This window comes from Calidris pugnax, unplaced genomic scaffold (assembly GCF_001431845.1).
Source record: "Calidris pugnax isolate Ruff unplaced genomic scaffold, ASM143184v1 scaffold102, whole genome shotgun sequence".
Taxonomy (NCBI): domain Eukaryota; kingdom Metazoa; phylum Chordata; class Aves; order Charadriiformes; family Scolopacidae; genus Calidris; species Calidris pugnax.
The window spans coordinates 2,550,427-2,565,997 of NW_015090846.1; the positions used below are offsets into that span (position 1 = coordinate 2,550,427).

Genomic DNA, 15,571 nt, shown 5'->3' on the forward strand with positions numbered 1-15,571 from the left:
GGGGGGGGGGGGAGAGACCAAATGTATCTTTTAAACTGGAGCCAAAGTCTCAGATGCTACAAAAGCAAAGAAAGAACAAATATTTAACATCTCTGAAGGTCCGGGAAGCAGGACCTTCAATAGGAGCCAAACCAAACCAGGGTGTGACAGGAGCTGGGTTTTGCATGAGGACCCTCATCTTTGCTTAAATGCTGTTCTGGGTTTGGATGGGCCAGAAATAAATCAGGTGAAGGTGAAGGTGAAGGGGAAGGTGAAGGTGAGGAGAGGAGAGGAGAGGAGAGGAGAGGAGAGGAGAGGAGAGGAGAGGAGAGGAGAGGAGAGGAGAGGAGAGGAGAGGAGAGGAGAGGAGAGGAGAGGAGAGGAGAAGGGAAGGGAAGGGGTTTTGGGGGAAATCAGCATTTTCTCTGGCATTTAGCTTTGTAGGGAAAATATTTCAAACACTGTCAGTATTACTTAATGCCTGGGAGCTCAGACAAGGCCCTGCTTGTGATCAGGGATCTTTTGTGCTAATTGCATAATTAGAAAACAGAAAAGCAAATCTCAAAGCCTGCAGCATCTCCCATTTGCCATCCTATTCCTGAGATACTCAGCCACATGGGATAATTATCTAAATAATCAGTGCAGCACAGGTATTCTCTCCTTGTCGCACCCCAGAGCAATCCCATCTGAAACAAGAAGCACCTCCCAGGTGGTGGCCACCCAGTGCTAGAAATTCCCAGGAGGAAAACACAAGCAAAGAGGGACATTCACTGGCACATCCTCAGCAGCTGTGGGACCGGAGACCCGGAGCAGCATCACTGGACTCTTGTTTCCCTCAGGTGCTTTCAGGGATGAAATCTGGGCAATGCCAGCACTGCAAAGCCCCTGGGACCACCAGGGCGAGGGGGCCATTCCCTGGTGCTGCTGGATTGGAGAGAAGAGCAGCCTAGAGCTGCCAGGGCAGGAGTCTGAGAAGGGCTGAATTCAGTTCCTGTGACAGCTATTAACCAAAAATGTAATTTTCCACCTGGAAAAGTAAATTGAGTCCCTGAGGTGCCTTCTACAGGCAATACATCCCCACGGAGTGTTTTGGAGGAGGATAGGAAAAGGGGTTTTCACTTCCCTGTGGTAGGATGCTGCCTCCTCCAGCTGCTGCAGCTGAGTCCATTCACGCTCCCCGCGTCCTCCGAGGCGCTCGCATGAACGACACCACATGCTGCTCATAACCTGCTGCTCATTCTAATTGTCTCCCCTGATTTCTCTGAGCATTAAGAAGTTGGGGTGACTCTGCTCTGGTTTGTACCCTTTCTGTCCCCGGCTGCTGGGAGCCGGTGGGGCTGTCCTCAATGCTGGGTTGTGCAGGAAAGACCCCGTGAGACGCCAGGAGCCCAGCTCAGCACTGCCAGGCCGGCTCTATCCTGCTAAAATAAACTCTTGCAGCATTTTCCTGGAGGTGTGATCACGATTACATGTAAAACTATTATTAACAGGTTAAAAAATGGATGGAGGCTGAGATGGGAGGAGAACAGCCGTCTCCCACGCTGTCTCCCGCTGAGCTATGGGGATGGCTCGCTGGAGCAGAAAGCACCATTGCCACCACCCAAAACACGGGAAGGGCATGTCCTCTCCTGGGATCCTTCTTCTGGACCTGCTCTGGCACCCATGGGAGCTCCAGCAAACGACACTGCAGTCGGCTTGGAGAGGTTCATTTTAAACCCAGCAGTGACTAAAGGACTGCGGGACTCTGGGTCGCTTGACTGGGCTCAGCTTTCAGCAGCATCTCATGCAAATGTGTCCCCGGGGAGGCCAGCCTCCAGAAGTAAATAAACACAAGAAGGGGCTTCGTGCCATTGGAGGGGGTCCCTGGGAGGGAACGTGCAGCTGGATGGGTCCCTGTGGTGCAGCCCAGACCTCAGCACAGCCTGAGCTGCACACAGCAACAGGGCTGGGGGGAGCTGGGGGGGGTCTTTTGGGGCACTTGGGCAAGCTTATCTGCAAGCCACTGACCTGCGTGGTTACTCAGAGGGGCAAAGAGAAAAGGGGGATGCACACAGTGGTACCCAGACCTGCATCCAGCAGAGCATGGGCAGGGAGCTGGACAAGGACCCTGCGTCCATCTAGCAGCTGACCCTGGGATGTGATTCCCCCCAAGTCTGGCCATCTTTCTGGTGATGAGTGATCCCAGGCTGGGGGACACGGGGATCTGTGGCTGGGATTGCTTGTGGGACTGTCCTGGTGTGGTCGCCCCACAGAGCTGGGTGAGAGGCACCACAGGCAGAGCAGAACGTGTCCAGGCAGGGCAGAGTGTGTCCATGCAGGGCTCAGCAAGAACAGTTTGTGAGTAAAGAGCCCTTTCCAGCCACTAAGGAAGATTTAAGAGTGAGTAACATCAACCCAGTCAAATTAAATTACTATTGATAATGTCCATGTGCAATTAGAGCCAATTAAGGGGAGGCAGCGAATGACGAGTGTTTGGCCAGGAGGTGGGTAGGGGGGGGTCAATACAACAATCCAATTTCCCAACAACCAAATGCAATTAAAAGGTATCGCTTACCCGCTTCGCCCAGGACGGCCAGCACATAAATGGGTGAAGCCAGGGGCGGGTGCCGTCCTCCCCGGGATGCAGACCTCCAGGAGCAAACCCTGCCCCTGCCCCAGCTTCAAGCTGCGGGAAGTGGCATCCATGTACTTCACCATGGTGGCGGTGTTCCTGGTCATCTTGGTGGTGGCCCTCCAAGGCTCGGCACCCCGCGGGAGTGATTTTCCCTACAAGGTGCCCCTGGATCCCCAGGGGCTGCTCGAGCTCTCCTGGAACGTCAGCTACCCCCAGCAAGTGGTGCATTTCCAGCTCCTCCTCAGGGACCTGCGCTTCGGGCTCCTCTTCGGGATGTCGGACAGGGGGGAGTTTGAGAACGCGGACCTGGCCGTGCTCTGGAGTGATGGGCACAATTCCTATTTTGGGGTGAGTTTCCCGTGTGTTTGCACGGCTGATTTTTTGGGGGGTTGCCTCCCTGTGGGTGAATCTGGCTCTTGGTTTGAAAGAGCAGCACAGGTCCAGGGCATGGGCCACCCTGGACCGCTCTCCTGCTGCCTGGGTAGAAGGGGTCCAAAAGGTCTTAGGAGATCTTAAACCCAAAGAGAACAGAATAAATAGAGCAAGGCTGAGTGGAACCAAAACCTGGATGTTCCTGCTGTGCTTAGCTGCCAAGAGCTCTACAGGTGCTTGTACAGACCAGCTCATACTCACACATGCAGGATGCATCAACACCTTGGTTTGTTCGTGCGCTGCTCTCAATCACATTAAAAATTAGCCACAGCTCCCGTTAATGAATTTGGGAAAAGTTATCAGCCAGAAAACCCTGCTCCTGCCAGCACCTAGAACCCAGCTGTGGGTCATCCTTGCTGCTGTTGCAGGGATGAGCAGGACACGGGGACACCCAACCTGCCAGCGGCATGGGGCTATCAGAAATTAAACATCAAATGTATCTGAGTGGTATGTAATCACCTGGTGGTAGCAGATTGGGGGGGGGGGGAATAATTTTTAATTTTGCACCCTCGCTGCTGTCACAGGGATCAGCAGGACAAGGGGACACCCAACCTGCCAGCAGCGTGGGACTATCAGAAATTAAACAGCAAATGTATCTGGGGGGTATGTAATCACCTGGTGATAGCAGATTGGGGGGGGGAAATTTCTAATTTTACTGTTTGCTGCTGCAAATTGCTCTCCTTGCTTACACAGTCCGTTTGTCCAGGTTCTTGGTGGTTTGTCCTTCTACTGGGGCAGCAGTTGCAGTAACTACCCCTGTGCTCCCCGGCAGGTACCTATCCCCAAACCACCACTACTTCAGGCTTATTGCTATTGCACTTTGCTCCAGAAAGCAATTCGCATTTTTCCCCATGTGAAGCTTTCCAGTAAGTTAAATTTTACCTCTCTGCTTACATCAAATTAACCATAAAATACATTCTTTCACAATCAGCCGCAATGTGATCTGCAGTGTAATGAAAGGATGAAAAGGAGAGCTTATTATCTGTACTGTTTTCCTGCTAATTACCAGCCATTCAGGATGCGTGGTGGCCCGAATGCTACAGTATTTCACAGCATCATGTTAAAAAACCATAAAGGATCATTTCTAATCTGCCTTCATGTGCTCACTGAAGGACAATCAGCGCTGAATTAAACACCGGGCAGAATGTAGGTTTTTTTTTTCTTTCTGTTGGTGCTGAACAGCATCCTGCAAGGAGATTTCTATAAATCTCTCCAGTCCTGGTTTTCTTTCTCCCGGCAGCCTTTTTTCTGGATAAGTATCTCAGCTGTTCCAAAGATCCAAATTTGCTTAACCCCCCATGTACTACGAGATTAATTTGCACACCACACTCCCATGAAAAGCAAATGTCGTGCGAGTTTCATGTAGCTGATTTTGCTCTCCCCCTCTAAGGACAATATGTTCTTGAAAAACCACTCTATAGTGCTGGCTGAAAGGATGCCAAGAAGGTTTATTCTTTTTCTGCTGCTTTTTTCCCCCCCAAGAGAAGAGAACCGATGCCACTTACGTAGGTACAGCGAGGTACTTCTTAGATGCCTTTTCTCAGTAAACAAAAGGTATCAACAGGAGCTGCAAAAGATCAAGACAACACCACTGTTCAAACCCAAATTATTGCAGGATTTTACACTCCAAACCTGCAAATTCTTAAGCACAGGAGTAACCTATTGCTTTGCTTCTCAGTGGGGCTTTGTCGCCATCATCAAAACTGAGCAGCTTTTTGGGAGGCCTTGCCAGGCTGCCGAAAAAATCTGGCCACAACAAATTAAGGATTTTGAAGAGGGGTAGCAATTTCTAGGGCTGAAACTACAGGCCAGCAAAGGTCTGGTCTTAAATTGTGAGCAGCGGGTTTGTGGCAAGGGTGTTGGAGAGCACATCACCCCCCTCAGAAGGTCCCCTCAGCCTAATACACCCAAAACTCAGCACAGAGCCATGCCAGACCTTCACGTGTCCCTGCAGGCTTTCCTCCCCCCCTTCCTTTCCCCCAGTCGCATCTCAATTCCTAAAGGTCTTGCTGCAGGATATTAATGCTGGGTCACCAATTTCACAGCTCTGCCTGTGCTCACCCATGTGCCACCACCAAGGGTCTCGTGGCAGAAGCCATGCCGGCATGGAGGTGCCCGTGGATGCTGGAAGGGGGCATGGGGCAACCAAAACACAGGCTCCCTCCACCTCTGGGACATGGAGGGTGAACAGAAGGAGGACCTCACAACCGGTCCTGCTGGAGGTCACTGCCGTGGGCTCCTCAGGCTGAGCCGGGCCAGTGGAGCCTCCAGGCTTACTGGGATACTCTTCCTCCTGCAGGACGCCTGGAGTGATGCCAAGGGGCAGCTCCACATGGACTCACAGCAGGACTACCAGCTCCTTGGGGCTCGGAGGGCTCCCGAGGGGCTCTACCTTCTCTTCAGAAGAGCCTTCAGCACCTGTGACCCCAAGGACTACCTTATAGAGGTATGGCTTTGCCCTCACCCCGCTATAGCACTCCCCAGCCCTGAGGGACCAAGCTGGCCTCCAAACCCCAACCTGCATGATCAAACCCCAACCTGCATGGTCAAACCCCAACCTGCATGGTCAAACCTCACCGGTGTTTTGTCTTGGGGACAGCATCAGGCATTTGCACTGTCTAGGGCAGAAAGGAAGCGTGTTACAGATGTCAGCCCTGGGATATGAGTAATGTTTGGCACAATCTATTTACAACCTCTTATAAACCTCTACAAAATGTAGATTTTAGCTCGTTTGCATCATCCGCTGCTGTTAGGCATGTGTTAGGTCTATATAAATACCTTCCTGCATCACCCCGGCTTGCAGTCTGGAGCCAACTGTTTGGAGTGTTACAAGGGGATGTTGATGTTGTTCAACAGGAGGCAAAGAGGAGGGTTTGGCAGAAGCCAGAGCAAAGGGGTGGCAAATAGAGTCACCGTGGTGTGCTCATCTGTGGTTCGGTCAAGTCTCTTTGGGTCTACATTCACTGCTCCTCCATGAGAGAGGATTTGGGATGTTGAAGAGTTTCAGGGTCTCAGCCATGGACCTCAGGAGCAGGCGCAAATCAGCAAAATGCTCATTTCAGATGAAAGCCTTTGCTGGGCAGGATATTTTAAAGCCAACGTGGGCACAGAGCATCCTTGAGTTTTTGTTGCTAGTTTTCAAAAGCTTGTCTTGCAGTGAGAAACGTCTACCATCTGCCAAAACACAGAGAGCCCTGGAGGAAAAAAAATAATCTGTGTGTGAACATGGAAAAGACTTGTAGGTCTTTATTCTCTGATCCTTTAAGAGAAAATTATTCTCTTATCCTTTCTTCCTTATCTTCTGTCCAGAGCTCACTGGGTTCAGCAGCACCTTCCTTGCCTGCAGTAGGCTTTCAGCAGAGCCTCTCTTTGTATCCCCCAGCAGAGGCAGGATTTCAAGGAGTTGTTTTTCTGCTGTTCCTCTCCAGGCTGCTGCCCATGGCCATTGCTGGGCCTGGGCTGCAGGGTAGGATGAGCCCTGAACTGACACGGCCACCCCAGCCTGGAGCTCAGGAGGGACGAGGGCCTCTGAAAGAACAGAGAGGAGATGTTACCCTTACAGAACCCAAGCCACCTAGGGAAAGCTTTTCAGACTCTCCCAACTGGAGAGCCCCCCAAAACTACAGTCTTTTTGGGACAGACCAGCTACTGGTGAAGTCAGGGTGGTTTCCCATCTGGAGAGGGGTCCAGGCCCACTCCTGGGGTCATGCTACCAGTCCTGGTGCTAATAGTCCATGCAGTTATGTTCCTGCATGAAAAACCACCTGATATACTTTGCTCTTGCTCCAGGATGGCACCGTGCACCTTATCTACGGGATCCTGGAGAAACCGGTCCATTCCCTCCAGGCCATCAACATCTCTGCCATCCACAGGGGACTGCAGAGGGTGCAGCTGCTAAAGCCCAACATCACTGTCCCTGAATTGCCCAGCGACATGAAGACCATGGAGATAACGGCTCCCAACATTGTCATTCCCAGCCAGGAGACAACCTACTGGTGTTACATGACAGAGCTCCCAGCTGACTTCCCCAAACATCACATTATCATGGTAAGAGGCAGGAGAAGAGAATTGCTTTCCCTGGTGCAGATCAGCAATCACTTTCACATCCAGCCATTCTGCAAAGTCCTCCTCTTCCCTACCCTTTCACAGAGAGGCTTTCAGATGCCTACATCTTCCCCAACACAGTACCAAAACATCTCACAGAGCCATTCCACCAGCCAGTAGCGTCCTCATATCTCTTAGAGAACCCGAAATCAGAAGTTTTGCAGCAGGAGGTGGCGAGGTCGTGACTTTCCACATGGCACAACAAGCAAGTACCAGGGCAAGCTCAGAGCAGCTCCCTTGCAGAGCTGACCCCCTGCAGAAGGCAGAGCTGTAGCCATGGAGGACAGAACCATGGCAGGATTATGGCACACAATGAGCCACGAGGAATGTATAAACATGGGGAACAAAGGAGCAGGGCTGGCAAGAGCAGGGCAAAGCCAGCCAGGGTATGAACTGGCTTCTAAAAGATCAGGCATACTCCAAAAAAATGCAACTCGTGTGCATTGCCCAGCCGTGTGGCACCTACTTGGGTCACCTCCCTCCAAGGAGAGGCAGAAACCTGCAGGCAGCCCAGTGCCAGGCAAAGGTGGGAATGACACCAGGCTGCCACCCATCACGAGCTGCTGGGAGAGCATTGCCCCAGCAGCATGGAGGTGGCTCAGCAGATGACCTGGCACACCCAGAGTCAAAAACCACCCAACGGGGAGAGGGAAAACCTGACACACAAGGCGAGGGCTTAGTGATTTGTAGGGGAGAGACGGCGTTGCAAAGGAAAACTCAGAAGGAGGATTTTCTCTCCAACAGATGGTGTGAAATGAATCATCTGTGTGTAAGTAAAAAGTGCGTAACTCCCGATACCTTCCCGCTGCTGCAGATCACTCCTACAGCTGGCACTTTTAGCCAGAGCTGTTCTTCAGGCTTGTTTGAAGTCACTCTTTCTACCCCAAATGCTTCTCCTCATGCCCCGAGCAGCTGTTGGCTACAAAAAAAACCCAGTAGCTGCAGGCAGAGCTACTGCAATGTATCCAGAACCCTCGTTAGGAAAAAGCAATATCCCCAGGGTCACTTACACCTGCAAAACTGGCAAAGGACTCAGTCATCACAAAGCAGACCAAGATCTTCTGCTGATCAGGTCCACCTTTTGCTGGAGAAGGGATGAGATGTTTCTCTGTAGGCTCTGGTGGACTTTGGGTTGATCCCAAAGCCAACCAAGAGCTCTTCGCCCTTGGTGCCTCATGCCCAGAGCAACCTTCCCTCTCCATCACGTGGCAGAACCTGTCTCCCATTGTAATGGAGAGCAGACGTACCTGCCTTGGCCTCCTTGTGGAGCCTGCACGGGCAGCAACCCCTGGAGATGGGCTCTCAGAAAATGGTCTTAATGTGAACTCCTTCTTGGATGCTGCTTTGCAGTACGAGCCAGTGGTCACAGCAGGCAATGAGGCCCTGGTCCACCACATGGAAGTCTTCCAGTGCGCTGCTGAGTTTGACAGCTTCCCCCATTACAACGGGCCCTGTGACTCCAAGATGAAGCCAGACCGGCTCAACTACTGCAGGCACGTGCTTGCTGCGTGGGCCATGGGAGCTCAGGTGGGTACGAGACAGGACCCGCCACCCTGGGTGAAAGCTTTGCTCTTGGGCACTTTCCTGCTGCCTCCCAACCCTTCCTGATCCCATCTTGGGGTTGTCCCCTGCAGGCTGCCCCAGCCGCAGTATCTGCTGGATTTTGTCCTGCCCTGTTTGAGCTCCCCCAAGACGTGTCTGAGTTTCCACCTCCCCCCAAGCCCACCTCCTTGGTGCCACAAATGGGTGTGATGCCCCTGCTGAGTGGTTATGCCATTGCATGTGCATGCTAGCATGTGAGAAGCCTTTGGAAGCAAGACCAGCTCACCAAGCACAACCAAGAGCACAAGTCCTGTCCCTCAGCCCACAATGGGGGTCAGGGTTATGCCCAGTCATACCCCTTAGCCTTTTCAGCCTTGTCCCCAGGAAAGCCACCCCACTGCTCCCCTAACACCCTCCCTCTCCTTCCAGGCTTTCTACTACCCCAAAGAAGTAGCCTTGTCCCCAGGAAAGCCACCCCTAACACCCTCCCTTTCCTTCCAGGCTTTCTACTACCCCAAAGAAGCAGGTCTTGCCTTTGGTGGCCCAGGCTCCTCCAGGTATCTGCGCCTTGAGATCCATTACCACAACCCCCTGGTGTTTGAAGGTGAGTGGGTGTGTGGCCATGCGAGGCAAACACCAGGGACTGCCACCCTGCCAGGGAGGGCTTCCTACAGAAGAAAACTTGGCCAAAATCATAGCCCTGTTTGCAACTTTCTGGAGACCTCATGGCCCAGATCTGCACTGATGGGAGGAATAGGTTAAATCCTCACCATGCTGCTGCCTTTCTGGTCTCAGTGAAGTCATCTTCACCAGAGGATGACCAGAGGTCCACCAGAGTCTGGATCCCATCCTCATGCATTCCCAGTGGTGGGGAGGGATGCTGGGGGAAGGTTGCGAAGTCATCCTCACCAGAGGATGACCAGAGGTCCATCAGAGGCTGGATCCCATCCTCATGCATGCCCAGTGGTGGGGAGGGATGCTGGGGGAAGGGAGCCTGGCTGAGCTCACAGTCCCCCCCAGGCAGAAAGCTGCCCCAAACATCATTCCTACAGGGCAATGGTCCAAGGCAACACCATTCTTTAGCTGGGCTCTCACAGGCTGTCCCCCCAGTCTCTGTACAAGGTGGTGGTGGGTCTGAGCCCAGAACCAAGAGCAACAGCAGTGCCAAAGTCACCAGAGAGACAGCCCCAGCCTGGCTGGGGATGGGGGAATTGAGATGTTGTTTTGCTGGTACTCCTGCTTCGATAACATTGTCAGGAGACACATTTGAAAAAAAAAAAAAAAAAAGGGGGCCAAACAACCCAGTTTCTTCATTAACATAAAAACAAGTAGCTTCTTGACTACCCAAGTATATTTTTAGGAGACCAGAGCATATGTACTGTAGATCAATCATAGCACATTCGGCAACTTGAGAAGAAACACGTCTATAAATACAGAGCTCGCGTCTTTCATAATTTATCTGCTTTTGCATGTTAACCAATAGTGTCTCCCCCGTTATTCTTATCCCTGGGTGGGCTCCAGCCCAGAGACAGGGAGTTCAAGGCCACCCTGAACCCCTCCTGACCTACTGAACCTGCCCTTTCCCTTTGCTTGCAAAGCTGGGTGGCAAATGGGAGCCCATTTGAGCATCTGCCAGGGACACACCATGGGTGCAGGGGCTTCTCCAGCTCCCACCAGCTCCTGGGAGGAGGTTAAATGGAGCAATCTCAAACACAAGAGGGACCAGAAGCTTTCCAAATGCATTTCTCCTTCTGCCAGGCCCCCAATAATAGCGTGACCTTTGTTATTTGAATGTATCAGTTAAAGATGCAATGAGCTGTATCTCTGAGGGAGTTCTCCAAAGCACCCCATGATCTGTCCTCCTGCTTTGGGCTCTCCAAAAGCACTACTTACCTCTCTTGGGAGCAATTCAACCTCAGGTCAGTGACCTCTCTAGGGGACTAGGAATGTGTTTGAGGCCAATCAGTAAAGGCTTGCATGAAAATATCTAGGATTTTAAAACCTGAAGAACTGCACACATGAAGAAAGCCGCGAGCGAGGGGCTGGAGCAACCTCTCCCCACACCCATTGCAGCACAGTGTCTTTTTTCATGCCTGACCTTGTCCCAGCAGCCGTCACTTCTCCCATGGTGACTTGCAGCCTCGTCCTCTCGCCCGCCAGGTCGCCACGACTCCTCGGGAATCCGTCTCTACTACACGGCCACCCTGCGACGCTACGACGCCGGCATCATGGAGCTGGGCTTGGTCTACACGCCGGTGATGGCCATTCCCCCGGGCGAGGAGGCTTTCATCCTCACAGGGTATTGCACCGACAAATGCACCCAGCTGGTGAGTGCCCATCCTCTCTGCCCCAGCTTCACCTCAGAAAAGAGAGGGTGTAAATGGCTTTTTCCCCAGTCCCAGGCAGCAGCGATACGGCATTGAGCTCCCAATTCCCAGTTTTAAACTCCCTGAACCCCTTACCATGAGGTTGTGCTGGAAAGAAAAAGTCTGCTGTGTACAATAAACAGCGAGCAGCTGGTTGGGATGCGCTGAATCCCCCTCGAAGGAGCTCTCCTGGGGTGCCATCTGCTCCCCCTCCCCAGGGCACCATTCCCATAAATCTTCCTGCCGAGCTGGCTGTGCCCCGGCGGTGCTTTCCCCCACGGAGATGGGAAGATTGGCCTCTGTTGCCAAGGAGCTTGCCAAAAGCTCTCTCAAGAACAGTTTCAAAATGCCCACCTTGCTCTCAAGGAAGTTTTAGGGGACGTTTTTGTAGGGCCTACCCAAAAGGAATCATTTGTGCCACCACTAATGAATGCGAGGAGGCAACCAGCCTCTGGCTCAGCTGCTCCTGCTGACTTAGGGCATGGCAGCACATAAATTGGTTTTGGCAGTGGACTGAGCATCTGTCCCTCTGCAGGGAGCTCCCTTCTACACTGCTCCAAGGGCACAGCAATCCCCAAAGCCCCGCGTGGGAGTCAGGGATGGCCGGTCCCTCGCACGCAGCAAAGGGATGCACGGGAGGGGAGAGGGATGGGGTTGGGCAAGGGGCTTGAGCCATCCTTCCCCCAGGCTCTGCCCGCTGCCGGCATCCGCATCTTCGCCTCCCAGCTCCACACTCACCTGGCAGGACGAAAAGTGGTGACAGTGCTGGCCCGGGATGGGAGAGAGCGGCAGGTCGTCAACGCTGATGGGCACTACAGCCCCCACTTCCAGGTACAGGGGTCTGCAGGGGCAGTGGGGGGTCCCACCTGGATGTCACCCCCAGGGCTGCCCTGGGCACAGAGCCACGGCATTGCTCTGACACAACCCCTTTCCTTCCCTCCCAGGAGATCCGCATGCTGAAGGAGCTGGTTGCCGTTTTTCCAGTGAGTGGCTCCAAAAACCGTGGTGGCTTCCAAATAGTGCCAAGACCTTCTTCCAACCCCCACAGCCCAAAAACCATGGTGGCTTCCAAATAGTGCCAAGACCTTCTCCTGATCCCCACAGCCCAAAAACCATGGTGGCTTGCAAATAGCGCCAAGACCTTCTCCTGACCTCCACAGCCCAAAAACTATGGTGGCTTCCAAATAGTGCCAAGACCTTCTTCCCAACCCACACAGCCCTGAGACCCCTGACTCCTTTACTCATCCCCGCTGTCGCCAGCAGCCCCTGCCCACACACAGGCACCCGCTGCCACCTGGGGACCTCCTGGGGGGAGCTGAAGACTTTCTCCTGACCCACACAGCCCTGAGACCCCTGACTCCTTTACTCATCCCCGCCATCGCCGGCAGCCCCTGCCCACACACCCCAACCCCCACAGCCCAAAAACCGTGGTGGCTTCCAAATAGTGCGAAGACTTTCTCCTGACCCACACAGCCCTGAGACCCCTGACTCCTTTACTCATCCCCGCTGTCGCCAGCAGCCCCTGCCCACACACAGGCACCCGCTGCCACCTGGGGACCTCCTGGGGGGAGCTGCAGGAGGACATGCTCCCCGTGGTCTCCAGGTCATACCTGCCACCTCCACACAGATGCCTTGGGGACACCAGGGCCCTTCTCATATGGCACAAAACTGGTGTGTGGGCAACCGAAGCGTGCCAGGAGCTAAATTAAGCATCTAATTGAGCTGGGCTTCCTCTAGCAGAGGGGTGCTCCTCGGGGGGTGAGGGCAAACTGCACGCACTGGAGGTGCCCCCTCCCTCCTGGCTATATGGAAGGAGAGGAAGAGATTCAGTGGTGAATGTGGTGGGAGTGGGTGGTAAAACAGAGGCTGAGCATGTCCTGGAGCTGCATGGGTGAGGAAGGACCCTGCTGCAAAGCAAAGGACACCTCCAAGAGGCTGCTCAAAAGCTTCAGCACCCACTGAAACCATGCCCAGGGCTGTGCTCCAGGGTGTCCTCATGAGCCCCAGTACCAACCTCAGAGTGGGAGGCCGTTGTGCCATCAAGTTGGATATAGGTTTGGCAATTCAAATTCCTGCCTAAGTGCATTTTTTTTAGGTGCTCCAGCCCTGCAGAAATTCTTAGAAAGTGAGGAAAGGAGGAAACACCATCCCTGGGATACAGCCCTTGGGAATCTCCCCAGGGGATGCACATTCAGCAAGTGCTCCTGCTGCACTATGGCTGGTGCTGGTGGGGACACGGGCTGTCCCCAGGGCTGGCACTGCTATGGGGAGCATCTGCCACGTTACACACTCCCTGATCCCAAATTTACTGATTGGAAAGGGGAAACTCTGCACTCTCACACCTACACGTGTCTGTTTTTTAACCCCCCTCCCAGGGTGATGAACTCATCACGACCTGCACATACAACACGGAGGACCGGAGCCGAGCCACCGTGGTGAGTGTTGGGGGGGGCAAGATCAGTGCTCACCTGGGGGTGCACCCTGGGGCTGCGGGCACCCACAAAGTGGGGACCCTCATGAACCTGGGCTGAATCACAGCCAGAAACCAGAGGGAGGTGAAGACAGAAGCCCACAAGGCTCTGCTGTCGGCAGCGGGGAAGTTAAGGTGCTAATTGAGAAGTAGCGTGTGTCACTCTAATTCCCATCACAAACTGTTCCACCGGGGATTAATTGTAATTAAAGAGAAGCGGCATTTTTTGACAGTGCATGTTATTTTCTTACATAGGCAGCAAAAAAAAAAGAGCCTGTCAGAGGTACCATCAACAGGGACAAAGCTAAATATAGCGGAGGGATTATAGGAAATCTGCATTTTAATGTAAACCACACCATCTAGCCTGAAAGTCTGTCCTTGCATAAAGGGCGAGTGGGCAGATGAGCAGAGTGTGGCCTGTCCCATGCACCTGAAGGGGTGTGTATGTATATATATACGTATATTTGTGTGTGTGCACATAGAGGTGTGAGCTTTGTGCCTTTGTGACCCCCTCTGACCCCCAGCCCGGGCAGGGGAGAGCTGGACCCCACTGCCAGCATGTCTGTGTCTGTGCCACAGGGTGGGTTTGGCATCCTGGAGGAGATGTGTGTGAACTACGTGCACTACTACCCCCAGACACAGCTGGAGCTCTGCAAAAGTGCCGTGGATCCCGGCTACTTGCACCGATACTTCAACCTCGTGAACAGGTACCGAGCCCCTGCACGGCGGTGCTGGGGGGGAGAGGGACCATTGCAGAGCCCTTTTTTGCACCGATACTTCAACCTTGTGAACAGGTACCGAGCCCCTGCACGGTGGTGCTGGGGGGGGAGAGGGACCATTGCAGAGCCCTTTGCTACTAACACTGGGAAAAAAAGTTTAAAAAGTGGGGTTTGGGGCCCTGGCGGGGCAGTAGGTCCAGGGCTTTGAAGTCCTCAGCACAAGAAGGACATGGAGCTGTTGGAGCGGGGCCAGAAGAAGCCAAAAAAATGCTGGGAGGGCTGGAGCCCCTCTGCTGGGAGAACAGGCTGAGAGAGTTGGGGGGGTTCAGCGTGGAGAAGAGAAGGCTCCAGGGAGAACTTAGAGCCCCTTCCAGTCCCTAAAGGGGCTCCAGGAAAGCTGGGGAGGGGCTCTTGTTCAGGGAGTGGAGCCATAGCATAAGGAGGAATGGTTCTAAACTGAAGAAGGGGAGATTTAGATAGATAGATTTAGATAGATATTAGGGAAAAATTCTGTGAGGGTGGTGAGATGCTGTCCCACGTTGCCCAGAGAAGCTGTGGCCACCCCATCCCTGGAGAGGTTCAAGGCCGGGCTGGATGGGTCTAGTGGGAGGTGTCCCTGCCCAGGGCAGGGGTGTTGGAACTAATGGTCTTAAAGGTCTCTTCCACCCTAAACTATTCTATGATTCCATTATTTAAGGATGGCTGTGCAGTGAGAACAACCAGGAAGGGAGACAGTCCCCAGGGAGGGACTTCCCAACAAGAGTCACTGCATGGCCAAGGACTTATGTGTGAAATACTTGTTATAGAATCATAGAATCATAGAATGGTTTGGGTTGGAAGGGACCTCAAAGATCATCTAGTTCAGAAGGGGAAATTTAGATAGATATTAGGGAAAAATTCTGTGAGGGTGGTGAGATGCTGTCCCACGTTGCCCAGAGAAGCTGTGGCCACCCCATCCCTGGAGAGGTTCAAGGCCGGGCTGGATGGGTCTAGTGGGAGGTGTCCCTGCCCAGGGCAGGGGTGTTGGAACTAATGGTCTTAAAGGTCTCTTCCACCCTAAACTATTCTATGATTCCATTATTTAAGGATGGCTGTGCAGTGAGAACAACCAGGAAGGGAGACAGTCCCCAGGGAGGGACTTCCCAACAAGAGTCACTGCATGGCCAAGGACTTATGTGTGAAATACTTGTTATAGAATCATAGAATCATAGAATGGTTTGGGTTGGAAGGGACCTCAAAGATCATCTAGTTCCTACCCTCTGCCCTGGGCAGGGACACCTCCCACCACAGCAGGTTGCTCAAGGCCACATCCAGCCTGGCCTTGAACCCCTCCAGGGATGGGGCA

The 15,571-nt window shown here is 53.2% G+C and overlaps 1 protein-coding gene across 1 annotated transcript in view; it reads left to right on the forward strand.

The window, feature by feature from the left end:
• Positions 1 to 2,587: 2,587 nt before the first annotated feature.
• Positions 2,588 to 15,571, forward strand: part of DBH (dopamine beta-hydroxylase (dopamine beta-monooxygenase)) — an 18,747-nt gene continuing 5,763 nt past the window's right edge. Inside the window, exons 1-10 of the mRNA XM_014942789.1 lie at positions 2,588 to 2,941; positions 5,325 to 5,471; positions 6,815 to 7,072; positions 8,480 to 8,656; positions 9,173 to 9,275; positions 10,832 to 10,998; positions 11,725 to 11,868; positions 11,982 to 12,020; positions 13,413 to 13,472; positions 14,087 to 14,214. Of these exons, the coding sequence (XP_014798275.1) occupies positions 2,600 to 2,941; positions 5,325 to 5,471; positions 6,815 to 7,072; positions 8,480 to 8,656; positions 9,173 to 9,275; positions 10,832 to 10,998; positions 11,725 to 11,868; positions 11,982 to 12,020; positions 13,413 to 13,472; positions 14,087 to 14,214 (1,565 nt within the window). The 5' untranslated portion in view covers positions 2,588 to 2,599. The remainder of the gene's footprint in view (positions 2,942 to 5,324; positions 5,472 to 6,814; positions 7,073 to 8,479; positions 8,657 to 9,172; positions 9,276 to 10,831; positions 10,999 to 11,724; positions 11,869 to 11,981; positions 12,021 to 13,412; positions 13,473 to 14,086; positions 14,215 to 15,571) is intronic.